At 40.0% G+C, this 15,853-nt stretch overlaps 2 protein-coding genes across 3 annotated transcripts in view; both read right to left on the bottom strand.

The window, feature by feature from the left end:
- Nucleotides 1-15,853, bottom strand: part of LOC129711242 (elongation factor 2) — a 523,480-nt gene that overhangs the window by 280,749 nt on the left and 226,878 nt on the right. The window lies entirely within an intron of this gene.
- The window catches only part of LOC129711246 (dual specificity mitogen-activated protein kinase kinase 2), a 45,820-nt gene that overhangs the window by 12,882 nt on the left and 17,085 nt on the right, over nt 1-15,853 (bottom strand). The window contains exons 4-5 of the mRNA XM_055658768.1: nt 9,903-9,980; nt 7,061-7,112 (exon numbers count right to left, since the gene is read on the bottom strand). Coding sequence (XP_055514743.1) covers nt 7,061-7,112; nt 9,903-9,980 — 130 coding nt within the window. The remainder of the gene's footprint in view (nt 1-7,060; nt 7,113-9,902; nt 9,981-15,853) is intronic.

Raw genomic sequence — 15,853 nt, 5'->3', positions numbered from 1 at the left:
GTTTCCGCATGATGAGAGAGTTTCATTTAGAGTTTCTGTAGTACTTTAGTATTTTTTAAAGCACCCCTCTCTGCAGTGTCACTTGTACATGCTGGCTGTGGCCAAACACCTATCCTGCCACTTTTCATATGTGTCTCGATATAGAGTTGTAAACTATTTAATGATAGGTGCATCAAAAATGCTTCCTAATATCAATTCAGATGACAATTTTAATTTGATAAATCTTACCTTGACCTGCATTTACTTTTTCATGCATTTTAAATTGTCAGCTGATATTTCTTAAAACTTGTAGAGTTACAATGATCGAATTGAAGTGGAAATCGCAATGGATTATTGCAAAATATATGGAAAATTTAACACTCACAAAAAATTGGTTTGATGCAATTCCAGGAAAATCTTTTGTGATAGACAAATGCGGTAAAAGTAAACAGTATGATCCGGTGAAGTACAGAAGGGCTCTTGAAAAGAGTTCCAATAACTTAAGCTTCACAAACACTGAATTTATGGTATGCAAAGCATAAAGGAGACAGTGTATTTATGCACATATATTTATCAATTATGGAGTGCCCTCCATAATGTTTGGGACAAAGACCCGACATTTATTTATTTGCTTCTGTAGTCCACAATTTGAGATCTGAAATAGGAAAGAAAAAAAATTAAAAAAAATCACATGTGGTTAAAGTGCACATTGTCAGATTTTAATAAAGGCCATTTTTATACATTTTGGTTTCACAATGTAGAAATTAAAGCAGTGTTTATACATAGTCCCCCCATCTCAGGGCACCATAATGTTTGGGACACAGCAATGTAATGTAAATGAAAGTAGTCATGTTTAATATTTTGTTGCATATCCTTTGTATGCGATGAGTGCTTGAAGTCTGTGATTCATGGACATCACCAGTTGCTGGGTGTCCTCTCTGGTGATGCTCTGCCAGGCCTGTATTGCCGCCATATTTTGCTTATGCTTGTTTTGGGGGCTAGTCCTCTTCAGTTTTCTCTTCAGCATATAAAAGGCATGCTCAATTGGTTTCAGATCGGGTGATTGACTTGGCCACTCAAGAATTGACCAATTTTTAAGCTTTGAAAAACTCCTTTGTTGCTTCAGCAGTATGTTTGGGATCATTGTCTTGCTGTAGAATGAATTGCCAGCCAATTAATTTTGACCTTGAGCAGATAGGATGTGTCTATACACTTCCAAATTCAATATGTTACTATTATCAGCAGTTGTATCATCAATGAACATAAGTACGCTAGTTCCTACAGCAGCCATACATGCCCAGCCCATAACACCCCCACCACCGTGTTTCACAGATGAGGTGGTATGCTTTGGATCTTGGGCAGTTCCTTCTCTTCTCCATACTTTGCTCTTGCCAATAACATATAAGTTAATCCATCTCATCTGTCCACAAGACCTTTTTCCAGACTGTGGTTGCTCTTTTAAGTACTTCTTGGCAAACTGTAACCTGGCCATCCTATTTTTGCAACTAACCAGTGGTTTGCATCTTGCAGTGTAGCCTCTGTATTTCTGTTCATGAGGTCTTCTGCAGACAGTGGTCATTGACAAATCCATACCCGACTACTGAAGAGTGTTTCTGATCTGTCGGACAAGTGTTTGGGGATTTTTCTATATTATAGAGAGAATTCTTCTGTCATCAGCTGTGGAGATCTTCCTTGGGCTGCCAGTCCCTTTGCGATTAGCAAGATGATCAGTGCTCTATTTCTTCTTAATGATGTTCCAAACAGTTGATTTTGGTAAACCTAAGGTTTGGCTGATGTATCTAACAGTTTTATTCATGTTTCTCAGTCTCATAATGGCTTCTTTGACTTTCAATGGCACAACTTTGGTCCTCATGTTGGTAAACAGCAATATAAGTTTCCAAAGGTGATGGAATACCTGCATTAAGGAGGCAATTAAACACACCTGAGCAATTACAAACACCTGTGAAGGCATGTGTCCCAAACATTATGGTGCCCTGAAATGGGGGACTATGTATAAACACTGCTGTAATTTCTACATGGTAAAACCAAAATGTATAAAAATGGCCTTTATTAAAATCTGACAATGTGCACTTTAACCACATGTGATTTTTTTCTATTACAAATCTCAAATTGTGGAATACAGAGGCAAATAAATAAATGATGGGTCTTTGTCCCAAACATTATGGAGGGCACTGTACATATCTGGTTAAGAACATGATGCCAAAGAGAACTCGTTTGCATAAGTGCATAGAAAAATAAGTACTCTTTCTCCTGCGCTCTAAATACTAGAATCAAGATCACCCAAATTAGTCTATATTAATAGGGAGTACCACACAGCAGTGAGTCCAGTGGCCGATTACAGGTAATAATGGTCACCATCACACACAGACCTAAACGCTAGCAAACAGCCTAGTTTTAAAATGTCCTTAGAACTTATTCTGCAAGGATGTGCTTTATCTTTCCCTCCTCCATCAAACCAGATTGTTTTCCAGGAATAATCTTGTCTTAAATCACAATTTCAGAGTAAAGGCACATTAACACAAGCTTAATTATCAAAAATCAGTTCAGTTGTAATCAGTTTTGTAACAGCATGTTCTCAATTATTCATGGGAGGATACAAAGTATAGAAAAGCCGTTTTTCCCTTTCCTCTCTCTATCTCTCTCTCTCTCTCTCACACATCAATAGCAAAATTTAGGAAGAGTCTCCATCCAGAAACACAATCCTGGCGATTTTCAATTGTTTTTTAGCTTCCCCCCCCCCCCCAAAAAGCATCTATCACTCCAATCATGTAGGTGTGGCCATTGCTTCAGAATCACAAAATATCAAATATTTAACCGCCTGAAATATTTCACCACCAGCCTTATGAATATGACAGAATGGTAGACCTTTACTAAACAAAATGTGGCACAATTTTTACATTTGTGCCAGCTCCCAACGTTATTTACCAAATCTCATCTCACAGTGCTTCTCCCTTGTTTGAAAATACTTATTTGCCTTCCATTGTCCATCTGTGGTAAGATGTTCAATCTTAACAACCAGATGATTCTCCAAAACTCACTTTTTGTTTTGACAAATCACAGATGTAATTGTAGATCCATTTAATTTATGGTTAAAAACTTTCCAATTTCCCTTTTTTTCCCCCTCCCACTCAAGAGGCAGTAACTTAACCAGAGAGCAAGTACTTTGCAGCAGGACGTTGAAATTCAAAGGGAAAAATGTGCTCCTGTGCAAAGCTGCTGACAGCATCAAGAAACTCTCCCATGGGAGAGATAAGTTTCAATTAAAAATTGGTTATTAAAATGAATTTAACAGTACTGAGTGCCAGGGTGTACTTGTTTCTGAGTTCCATGAAACTTGTCTTTGAAACTAATGCAGGAGCAGAATGGAGCTGAACATCAACTGAGTTGATAATTCAACCTGACAAACACTGCAGTTTTATGGTTAATATCTGGATCGAGTCCAAGAAAGATTTACTGCACAGCAGTATTGCATCTTCATTTGGCTAAGTTTTCAGAGAATTAGTGCAAACATCAACTTTGTTATGTAGTTACAAGATTTTTGAACCTGTCCACATCTTCTGCAGTTAGTTTAATGCTCATGGAGCAACACCGCGAGATCCAGAGGTGGAAAGGGAAGATCAAGCACAGGAGCTTCATGCACAGTGCGGCACAGTGGTGCAGCGGAGAGTTGCTACCTTAGAGACTCGGGTTAGATCCCAACAATGGGTGCAGTACTGTATGGAGTTTGTACGTTCTCTCCGTGACTGCTTGAGTTTTCTCCGGGATCTTTGGTTTCCTCCCACACTCCAAAGACGTACAGGTTTAGTATAAATATAAATAGGATAGGGTTAATGTGCGGGGATCGCTGGTCGGTGTGGTCTCGGAAACTAAACTAAAACTAAACCATAGACATCTCCATGCCCACCTGCAACTACACGGAAGCATCTCATGATAGAGAGATACGAGGACATAGCCTGTGCATGGAGTGTACAAGAAATGGGATGGCTAGTTCACTACGCTGAAATGTCAGTTTCATAGGTGGAATTAGGCTATCAGCAGCTGCTGGAGTGAACGCCATCTTAAGTACTGTACTTTAGTGGAGGAATTTGTGGGATTTTATCGTCTCACACAGATGACCACCACTTGTTTAAGGGCTGGCATTATAATCAATTATCCACCTTTTAGGCACTCGGAAACAAGGGTCTTTCAGGTGTGTGACCAGTTCCCGAGGTGGGTGGAGGGGAGTTGCCACTGATTGCACTCATGGCAATAAAGAAAACCTGGAGGGGTTTGTCCTGGAGGGGTTTTGAATTGGAAAGGGTTCCATCAATATTTAGCTGGTTTCCAACCACAAGATTGCGGTGCAATCAGAATGATACCTTTATCCTGCAGCTCATCACTCTTTCTGATACATTAAATCTTCTGAAAAAGGGTCCCCGACCTAAAATGTTGTTCATTTTCCTGCTGCTGACCCATTGGAGTTCTTCCAGCAGTTTATTTTTTAGTGGTAACTTAGTCTTTCTTACTGGAGGGTTTGAATACAAGGAAGTGTTTTTGCAATTACATCGAGCCTTGGCAAGACTACACCTGTACAGTTTTGGTCTCCTTAAATAAAAAATGTACTTGCCAGAGAGAGAGCACAATAGACTGTTTTTCTGTATGGAGAAACAGACTGGGACTGAATTCTTAAATTACAAGAATGTGAGAACTCACTAAAAAAATACAAAATTAGTAAAGCTAAGCTAAGTGCAGGGCTTGCATTTTTACTGGCTGAGGAATCTAGGATGGATGGACCGGGAGGAGGGGGGGAGATTTCAGAATTATAGGGATAGGTCAGTTTCGGCAGAGATGGGAGACATTTCTTCACTTAGAGGATGGCAAACCTTTGAATGTTTACCTCAGGGCCATGGAGACTTATTGTGCTTATTGAAAATACAGTCCGATAGGTATCTGGACATTAAGGCAAATCCGAGATATGGAGATAGATCAGACATGATCTTAAGAGATAAAAGCCAGGTTAGGCAATTACACTCTTTCAGCTAGCTGCCATTCATTACATTTACTCAGAGGTACAACGTTCAAACAAATTGGAGCAGTATGTACAACCTGGAATAGCAATGAATACCCCATTCTGTAGCTTGAACAGAGGGAGGTTGCTCAGATCCGTGCTACAATTGAAGACATGCTTGACATGTCTTCTGCACTTTGGTGCCGTGGGGAGCCGCAATGTATGTAGTTATGTTGCTTCATTTGCAGTGGTATAAAAGCAGAATTGCTCATTGGAATATTGGTCAGCATGCAGGTCCCTGACTGGTTTTGCAGATGGTTTGGGTGATGGGGAAGAGGGGAAAACAAAGGAGGAAGCTTTTTGATTGCAACTCCTTTTCCACATGCCCTCAATCCAATCCCTTTCTTGGCATTTCTGCACTATACTGCTGTCAATGTACTACCAAGCATATAACTGCCCACCTATGTTGTTGGAGGCCTTATGATATTTGAAATGTTAGTCATAATCTGTAACTTGGGGAACAGCCTAAATGCACATGTTGGATTGCCACACTTTCATACTCCATGCAGTTGGGTTCCATAAACATGGGCCAAGCCATCTTTGTAAAGTGCTTTTGGTTGCCACTTCTGGTGTTGCTCAGTTGGATAAAATATGGCTCACACTGTAGCAGCACAGTACATAATTCTTTGCATTCCTACTAGCGGTAACCTGTTGGACCTCAGCTTCCTCTTATACAGCATGGAGGATTCTCCATCACAAACATCTCCACATGTTTGTTCTTGTTCAAGTGATGAGAGAGATGCACATAATAGTCATTCATCTGTCTTATCAGCCCTACTCATGTCCAAGGAATTTTACTGCTGAATTCTAGTACAGGTATGTGCCATGTGACGGTGAGTATGTGACTTCCTATTAAGGAATTATCATCCTGCCATAAATTTTGCACGAATGCGGAGAGTAACGATTCTGGGATAGCAAAGTTAAGGTTTCCATTATGCACAATCATTTTCCACTTGATACTAATATCCACAGCAGACGAGCTGAATATTGTATGCAACATTGCTAGACAAAATAGATTTTTTTTCCAGAGAGCCGAGAGTCTGAACATAAATTGGCCATGATTTCAGAGATAGCCACAACCATCTCGCCTGCAGGTGTTATTTGGCTGGTTGCTGGAGAGCCACCTCTGGTTCTCTGTCTTCATCCCTTTGTGGGCAAAGAGATCAGAGTGAGAAAGTACCGGCATAGAGTTCATTAGGCTGATGAATTGGTGGAGGATATTGATAATTTTAAATAGGAGGGACAAAAATGATATTGCATACAAGGTTGAATGTCGGTGGTGGTTTGACAGATAACTGAGGATATGGATAAATAGGGAGGAGCTGAGGGACCTTGATTAACAATGTCAAGATGAAGGTTAATGTTTTCTCTTTCTGCATTGAAAAAACTCATTAAACCAACCAAGGCTTTGAATCATTCTGCTACCCTTTGCAGCTGCGGTAATCTAAGTGTTCTTTGTATCATCTGTTAGCTTCTTCAACATCAAATGGATCCTCCTGGCCCTTAGCGTGACATGCATAGTCTAAAGATCAGAGGGCAGCTCTGACCACCCACCATTCAGGCTGAATCCATCAAATTTCTATGTGCCAGAATTATAGAATTAATAGGTCAAGGGAGAGACAACGGTTACATTCAATGCTTCCCATCTACTCTTGGGGGAAAAAAAAAAAGTTTCCGTGACAAACTCCCCCACCCACCATCTTGGCTCTCAATGGAACCGTTTTAAAACTTCTCCCTCAGCTGTTCCTGCAGGCATTTAAAATGTCTACCAGAGTACAAGCACCAAAAAATAAAAAATAATTAAGGAACCAGTCAGCTGGTGTGCTTTATCCCCGCATTATTGAATATCTCACATAGTGGACTACACAATGATGGCTGTGACATGCCTGAATTCTAGAGGTTTACTACATCTGTTAAAACTTGCACCGTACTTTGCTCCCAATTTCATAAAGTAACATGAACAAACATGAAAAAAAATTAAGCCATCTGTTTCCGATCTCCTCTCCGTCTCACCTCTGTGCATGATTTGATGCTTCTCTCTTAAATATGCCAATCCTCTTAGGACCTGCGGAACAAAATGTCATTAAAAGCAACTGTAAATATCAGTTCACGTTCATACCATCTTGGTTAAAGTACTACAGAAGTATCTAAAACGACATGTTTTTATTTGGTCTAAAAACGTGAGAACCTTTCAAGCCCTTTTAGTTTAGTACAATCAATCAATCAATCGATCAATCATATAACCATATAACAATTACAGCACGGAAACAGGCCATCTCGGCCCCACAAGTCCGTGCCGAACAACTTTTTTCCCTTAGTCCCACCTGCCTGCACTCATACCATAACCCTCCATTCCCTTCTCATCCATATGCCTATCCAATTTATTTTTAAATGATACCAACGAACCTGCCTCCACCACTTCCACTGTGAATAAAATCAGTTTTATTCGTCAATTGCACATAAAGTACAAGTGAAATGAATTTGCCAGCAGCGGTACAATAAAGAACACAAAAACAAAATAAAAATTGAACACAAACATCCACCACAGCATTCATCACTGTGGTGGAAGACACAAAATTTGGCCAGTCCTCCTCCATTTCCCCCTTGAAACCAACCCGGTAGCAGATATGAACAACATTTCTTCCGACAAGCAACAGTGATAACTGATAATCAGTCCTTAATCCACAGTCACTTTTCCCCTTATATTATTCATATGTTCTCCTTTTCAGGAGAGACGAAGGCAAACCAGCTACCCATAAAGGTCCATCAGATCTGGTTGCTGGAGTCAGGAGGAGCATTTCAGTCTCCCTTTGGTCAGCTTCTGCCACCATCACTCCCCTCGACTTTATTTACCCTCCCTTTCAGTCATGCAAAATACCAGCTAATGCTGGTGCAAATTATAACTAGGAAAGTATAAGAGATATCCATGTAACAATAAAACATGGGAATTAAAAACAGAAAAGTGTTCAATTACCAATCTTCAGAAATATTCCAAAATTCACATTTTTTGCAGGAGGACAACAACATGTTATTATTATAATTTTCAAAGTTTTTTTTATCATGGCTATAGTACAATAAACCATTTAACTGAATGACAAAACAAGGGAATGTATTCCAAAAAATTCCAGTGTTCAGAGTGAAACTCAATGTTTCATGAACTACGAGCATTAGAATGGGGGATTACATCGTAGAGTTTCTGTCATGCTTATTTATGGGTTTTTTCCACAAACCTGATAGCTTGGTACTTTAAAAAAAAAAATGGAATTCACACAGATTTCATATTGGGACACTGAACAAGTTTGATGATGGGTCTATTCGGGTGGTTTATTATTTTAGTAATAAGATATTTTCCTGGAAATTCATGATAATGTAAATTCTTCACATTTTAACAGATGAAAATTGATTATTACTAAGATAGTTGTAAATAATTGATGTAGGATTAAATTTGGTATTCATTCTTTGTTGCAAAAGAATATTTACTTCCACGCATAACTATCAGGAAATCTGTATTCTGGAATTTATCCTAAAACATAAAAGCTCTGAAGTACAAACTCTTTAACATTTTATCGATTGCAGCCCTTTTCTGGGAACACCCAAAAGGGACAGTCTTTGGATACAAGGCCACAGAATTGTTTACCACAAATTCTAGCTAGTCACCAGTTTATTCCACATTCTGTAGGTTACACTCAACTCATTGTAACTGTATTCAAGTTGTTAAACCAGGATGAAATCAGAAAATGCGATATTTCAATGTTTAAACCATTGTTCAAGAAGACAGTAGCTTAAGCTAGCAGGTGCATCAAGAAGGGACAGTGCAAGGAATAGATAACAACCCCCAGCACCCACCATAACATTTATTATTGCCAGTTATCCTCATTTCAAAGCTGTAAAAGACCCAACTGCATGTACCACAGTAGAGTGTATACTAAAGCAAATTAAGCAACTTTAATGTGTAACGAACAAGAAATGTTTGCTACAGATCTGAAGATAAGCACAACATCAAATATTATACCGAGTTATTTATTTCAAAATCAAATTTATAATTCTGATCACGTTGTCTAAATATAGTCAGCAGTGTGGAACTGAGTCACTGCGACACTGAGTGTTAACAATTTATACTGGTTTAAATTTACTTTAGTTAGTTCCTGAAGTACGTAAGAAAGGTTGGAGCAGCTCCATGTAAACTGGTTGGAAATAGAAGCTATAGATAGATAGCCCTTAGTGACACAAGGAACTGCAGATCCTGGAATCTTGCGCAGAACACAGTGTTAGAGTAACTCAGCGGGTCAGGTAGCAACTGTGGAGGACATGGATAGGAAACGTTCCAGTCGGGACCCTTCTTCAGCCAGGTTGCCTATCCATGTCCTTCAGGGATGCTGCCCGACCCGTTGAAAAAAAATCAGGAACCTGCTGATGTCCACAAAACAGATAGCTTCCATTAAATGGTCCATACTCAGGTGACAAGATAGAAATACACCACAGCAAAATGCCTATCTCATCATCTCCAAGTGGAGCAGGTGCTCTACTCTGGTCAGAGGTGAAGAATTCTATATATAAAGCTTCATTCATCTCACGCTCCAGAGGTTTGTTTAAAAGGTGCATAGGATTACAGAGAAAGGTCTATAGCGCAGAAGAATGAAGGGCAACAAAATAACTTGTATTTTCAGAGAAATCTTAAACCAGCTATTATTACGTAAAGAGAAAGTTGTTTATTTGGAAGCTAATCATTAGGCAAAATGTCAATTTTTTCATGTTAAAGAAAGCAAATTTCAATGTATTATAGATTAGAATTAGATAGTTTCTCACTTTAAATACATATCAGGTCATATCATACTTCTAACTCCATATTACTTACTGCTATGCTGACTTTTCCTAAGATTTCCTCTGGAATTCTCCTCGCTTCTTTCAGCACCTGGTCCAGAGAACCACCATCCTGAACAAGACATGGAAAGAAGAAAAATCAAATGATTTAGAAAACAGCTTTCCTTTGCCTTACTAAATACTGAGAAACTATCAACTGTCTGATCCCTCCAGTCTAATTTCACTGCAATAAACTTAAGGATATAAGGGCAGCACAGTGGCGCAGCTGGCAGAACTGGTGCCTCACAGCAGCTGAGACAGGTTTTGATCCTAACTTCTTGTGCTAAGTGTGTGGAGTTTGCACGTTTGCCCAGTGATCACGTGAATTTTTTTTCCCCAGGCGCTATGGTTGCCTTCGGATGCTCTGGTTTCCTCCAACATTCCAAAGAAGTGCGGGTTTGTAGGTTAATTGGCCTCTAAATTCCCCCACTCGTATGTAGGGAGCAGATGAGAAAGTCAGACAACATAGAACTAGTGTGAGCAGATGATCGATGGTCAGCGTGGATTCAGTGGGCCAAAGGGCCTGCTCCCAAGCTCTCTCTCTCTCTAAACTAAAATCAGTCGCTTTTAGCAAGTGTTCATCGCTCAGTTTCAGAATGATGCCAGGAATATCAGAAGGTTCGCAGCCTTGGTCTCATATTTGACCACACATTGTGTTTTGGACCTCGTATCTTCATACCCTCAATCTTGTCCAACTCTTCCCTTGCCCAAGTTCATCTATCGGTGAAACACTAATCATATATTCTGAGCCTCCAGATTATTAAAAGCCCTCCACATTGATCACCTAATTCTAATGCAATAAACTTAAGGTTATCCAACATTCTGCTGGTTTTCAAATTGACACCGAAGCCCAGTCACCCATCTGCCATCCTCGCTGACCCATGTTAGTTCCCAATCATGCAATGCTTCAATGTTAATTTTCCACTTGTCTTTACTATTTGTGTAACTCCCTGGAACACCACAAGCAACAATAGACAATAGGTGCAGGTGTAGGCCATTCGGCCCTATGAGCCAGCACCGCCATTCAATGTGATCATGGATGATCATCCCCAATCAGTACCCCGTTCCTGCCTTCTCCCCATATCCCCTGACTCCGCTATCTTTAAGAGCCCTATCTAGCTCACTCCTGTAAGTATCCAGAGAACCGGCCTCCACCACCCTCTGAGGCAGAGAATTCCACACTCACAACTCTCTGTGTGGTTTCCTCATCTCCATTCTAAATGGCTTACCCCTTATTCTTAAACTGTGGCCACTGGTTCTGGACTCCCCCAACATCGGGAACATGGTTCCTGCCTCTAGCATGTCCAAACCCTTTGTAATCTTATATGTTTCAATAAAACCCCTCTCATCCTTCTAAATTCCAGAGTATACAAGCCCAGCCGCTCCATTCTCTCAGCTTATGACAGTCCCGCCATCCCGGGAATTAACCTTGTAAACCTATGCTGCACTCCCTCAATAGCAAGAATGTCCTTCCTCAAATTAGGAGACCAAAACTGCACACAATACTCGAGGTGCGGTCTCACTAGGGCCCTGTACAACTGCAGAAGGACCTCTTAGCTCCTATACTCAACTCCTCTTGTCATGAAGGCCAACATGCCATTCGCTTTCTTCACTGCCTGCTGTACCTGCATGCTTACTTTCATTCTGAAGAAGGGTTTCGGCCCGAAACGTTACCCATTTCCTTCGCTCCATAGATGCTGCTGCACCCGCTGAGTTTCTCCAGCATTTTTGTGTACCTTTGCTTACTTTCATTGACTGATGAACAAGGACCCCCAGATCCCATTGTACTTCCCCTTTTCCCAACTTGACACAATTTAATAAAGGCCATTTTTATACATTTTGGTTTAACCATGTAGATTAATAGATACTGAAAACTGGATTGAAAATGGAGAGCTATAAAAGATTTGTTAAAGACAAAGTGCACTCAAGTAAAAGGGACTATGGCAATTATTCTGTAAAGAAATCTAATGAATTTAAAGGGTTAAAATGGCAAATTGTTAAACTGGTTCTTTCTAATTGCTATTAACAATCTACATATCTAAATTAAATTAACCAAGAAGAATGCTCATTCTAAACAACTTGAACAGCATTCAGCTTGACAAACTGGGGTTTGCCAAGTATGTACAGTAATGTTATTCTTTATTGGAAAAGATGTTACCTAGTGCTGATATTATCCTTGTAAAGAAAGTTACTTTATGTGCTGAGACCTTGTTGAGATGGCGAGTTCTACAAGAATATTCACATACAATGCTACATTTGTTTCATGTGCAACTCAAATGTTAATTCAACAATGCAATGTCACGTTCCAACCCTTAGAGCGGAGATACTCAGATCTCTGCTCAAGCAGTGCGTGGCTATTTAATATACAGTTTATGGCTCTTAAAGAACTAATTTCTGTATTGGAATGAAACATTTACTGTCTGCACACTCTGATCGTATTGTTTCTTCGAGGTGCTCCAGTTCCTGCCCACACCACAAAATCATGTGGATTGGTAGTTTAATCTGCCACTGTAAATTGCTCCCTGTATGTAGGTATTGGATAAAATCTGTGGATGGGTGGGGAGTTGATGGGAATGCAAGGAAAATAGGCTTGGGCAGAATAGTGCAAACATAGGAGATTGATGGTCAGTGGGGACTCGGCGGGATTATTTCGGTGCTGTTTGTGATTAGAGCATTTATACTACATTTCCCATAATACACTGCCAACACCAGGGCATCAATTCAAATAACAATTATAATTCTACTACATTCAGGTACATTCCAAGTGGGTGGGTGTTACCATTCAACAGGTATGTACAAACTCAAGCATACCGAACGCAAAGTAAAATATGAAATGCAAAGAGAAAAGCGGATCTTTAAAGAGGGATGGAAACTATTTTCTTCTGAGTTCAGTAGTGGAGGCAAACATATTTGGTGATAATTCAATTACTTAATTTGAAAAATCAAGGATTGAAAGCAACTGACAAAATCTACTTTTCTCCACACAACAAATCTTTTCAAATTGCTATCTCAAGCATAGAATCCAAATTAACGGAGCTTAGGTTTTAGAAAGTTAGCCATACATCAAAATGATGGCAAAGTTATAAAATACATCCTATAAATCAATTAACAAAGGCGTGCATTTATGCACACACGTGGCTCTCTCTCTTTCGGTTTACAGTTTCACAAATTGTGAGCACCACTGACTTAGTTGTTAGCAGCTCATATGGAATAATGCTACTTTGCAAAATAATTCTAAGGGAGGAAAAAAGATTCTATATTTGAAATCATTGCTTAAAATTGCCTTGACAACAATTGTAAGCTTAAAAGAAATGTAAGGTAGAACTCCAATCTTGGTTTGCAATATTAAAAAAAAACAAATAACAGCAAGACAGCAACAGCATAGACAGGACCAGAGATCAGTACAATTAACTATTTATCACAACAGTACACCAGGATAAATGTGACAAAGGTTCATGGGATTCCTATGACAAAAGTACACAAAAAGATCAACCTATCCCTCAATTGACACAAAAAGCTGGAGTAACTAGAGAATTAAGGGACAGAAGTTTAGGGGTAACATGAGGGGGAACTTCTTTACTCAGAGAGTGGTGGCGATGTGGAATAAACTTCCAGTGGAAGTGGTGGAGGCAAGGTCGTTGGTATAATTTAAAAATAAATTGGATAGGCATATGGATGAGAAGGGAATGGAAGGTTATGGTACGAGTGCAGGCAGGTGGGACTAAGGGAAGAAAGTTGTTCGGCACGGATTTGTAGGGCCGAGATGGCCTGTTTCCGTGCTGTAATTGTTATATGGTTATATGGTTAACTCCGCAGGACAGGCAGTATCTCTAGAGGGAAGGAATGGGTGACGTTTCGGGTCGAGGCCCTTCTTCAGACTAGTTAGGGAAAAGGGAAACGAGAGATATAGACAATGATGTAGAGAGAGATATAGAGAACAATTAATGAAAGATATGCAAAAAAGTAACAATGATAAAGGAAACAGGCCATTGTTAGCTGTTTGTTGGGTGAAAACGAGAAGCTGGTGTAACTTGGGTAGGGAGGGTTTGAGAGAGAGGGGGAATGCCAGGGTTACTTGAAGTTAGTGAAATCAATATTCATACCACTGGGCTGTAAGCCGCTCAAGCGAAATATGAGATACTGTTCCTCCAATTGTGTTTAGCCTCAGTGACAATGGAGGAGACCTAGGACAGAAAGATCAGAGTGGGAATGGGAAGGAGAATTAAAGTATTTAGCAATCGGGAGATCAGGTAGGTTCAGGCGGACTGAGCAAAGGTATTTAGCGAAACGATCTCCCAATCTCCGTTTGGTCTCACTGATGTACAAGAGTCCGCATCTTGGATGCTGCCTATCCCCCTGAGTTACTCCAGCTTTTTGTGTCTATCTTTGGTTTAAACCAGCAACTGTAGTTCCTTCCTACACAAACCTCTCCCACAATGTCTGATCGTGAAAAAATGCTGCTTTACATGCTTATACACCTCTAGATGGCAGCCTCTCCAATTATTTAATCTTGGCAGAACTGGCTTTCAGTCTTTTCTATTTTCCGGCCTTTTTCAAGCGTGAAAATGCAATCCTACACCAAGAATAAATGTGGTTTTAAACCCTTTCCACTCTCCTTTACTTTAGGCAAATACCTCCCCTTGTGATAGCCACTATCAACTGGGATCAGGCACTTATTACATCAAGCAGCAAAGGTTTGTAGACATTACTTATATATAAAATACTGAATGTATAATGTACTGAAGAGCTTGGCAATAGGAACAGCTAGTTCTGGAGTGAAAGTCTTTAGCCTGGATATTGCCTGATCCTATAAACTTTGTGTCCAATGCTCCCCTGATATCAGAGTGAAAAGAATTAGCCAAGGACAAGGTTCTGAGTTGTGGATCTCAAGGGTAACAGGCCCTTTGTCCCAACTCATCCATACCAACCAAGATGCCCCATCTAAGTTAGTCAAATTTACCCACTTTTGGCCCCTCTAAACCTTTCCGATACATGTTCTGCTTCTAACAGAACATGGTTGACAGAGCTTCAGCACTATAACTGAAATGCTGTGTGTTGCCATCTCCAATGCAGACATTCTTGGAGAAACAGCAGCAGAGAGATACCAGACAACTAGAGTATTAGAAAACTGCAGGAACATAAGGTATAAATGCTAAGGTATAGATACAGTGCTGCTTCCCACTCTATGCCTCTCATATTTTTTTTTATACTCTGGCGATCCAGGGAAAGAAAATCCAAAAATGTCCAACCTCTCCTAGTAGCTAATACCTTCTAGGCAATAGACAATAGGTGCAGGAGTAGGCCATTCGCCCCTTTGAGCCAGCACCGCCATTCAATGTGATCATGGTTGATCATCCACAATCTACATCATGCATTATTCTGGTAAACCTCCGCTGCACCCTTTCCAAAGTCTCCATATTCTTCCTGTATTGGGACTACCAGAACTGCGTGCAATACTCAAAAGATGGCCTAACCAAAGTCTTATAAAGCTGCACCACAACCTCCCGACTCTTATACTCAATGCTTCGACCAATGAACGGCAAGAGGGCCTGAAAACACCGGGTTGGCTGAGGAGACCAGATATAGGCCCCGACCTCGGGTGGACTATGAGGGGGAGAACTGGATATTTTTAGTGCCTTCCCTCACAGTGAATTCTGCTGTGGGGGGACGTTTCATGTTGATTTCTATAGTGTACTGTTCTGTGTCTTTTTTTCTTTCTTTTTTTTTCTTTTTCTTTTTCTCTTTCTCTTTTTTGTTTTGTATGGATTTATTGACATTTGATCTGTTCAATTAATTTAATCAATCTCTGTAAAGCACTTTGGTTCAAATATTGGTTTTGTTGAAAAGTGCTATATAAATAAACATTATTATTATTATTATTATGAAGGCAAGCATTCCGTATGCTTTCAGAGAATTATGGACTTGGACCCAAGATGTTTGGCTGCC

The sequence above is a fragment of the Leucoraja erinacea genome, chromosome 29 (genome assembly GCF_028641065.1).
Source record: "Leucoraja erinacea ecotype New England chromosome 29, Leri_hhj_1, whole genome shotgun sequence".
In the NCBI taxonomy this organism is placed as follows: Eukaryota; Metazoa; Chordata; class Chondrichthyes; order Rajiformes; family Rajidae; genus Leucoraja; species Leucoraja erinaceus.
Note: the sequence above shows the minus strand (reverse complement) of the source record. Positions and strands in the feature narration are given on the sequence as shown.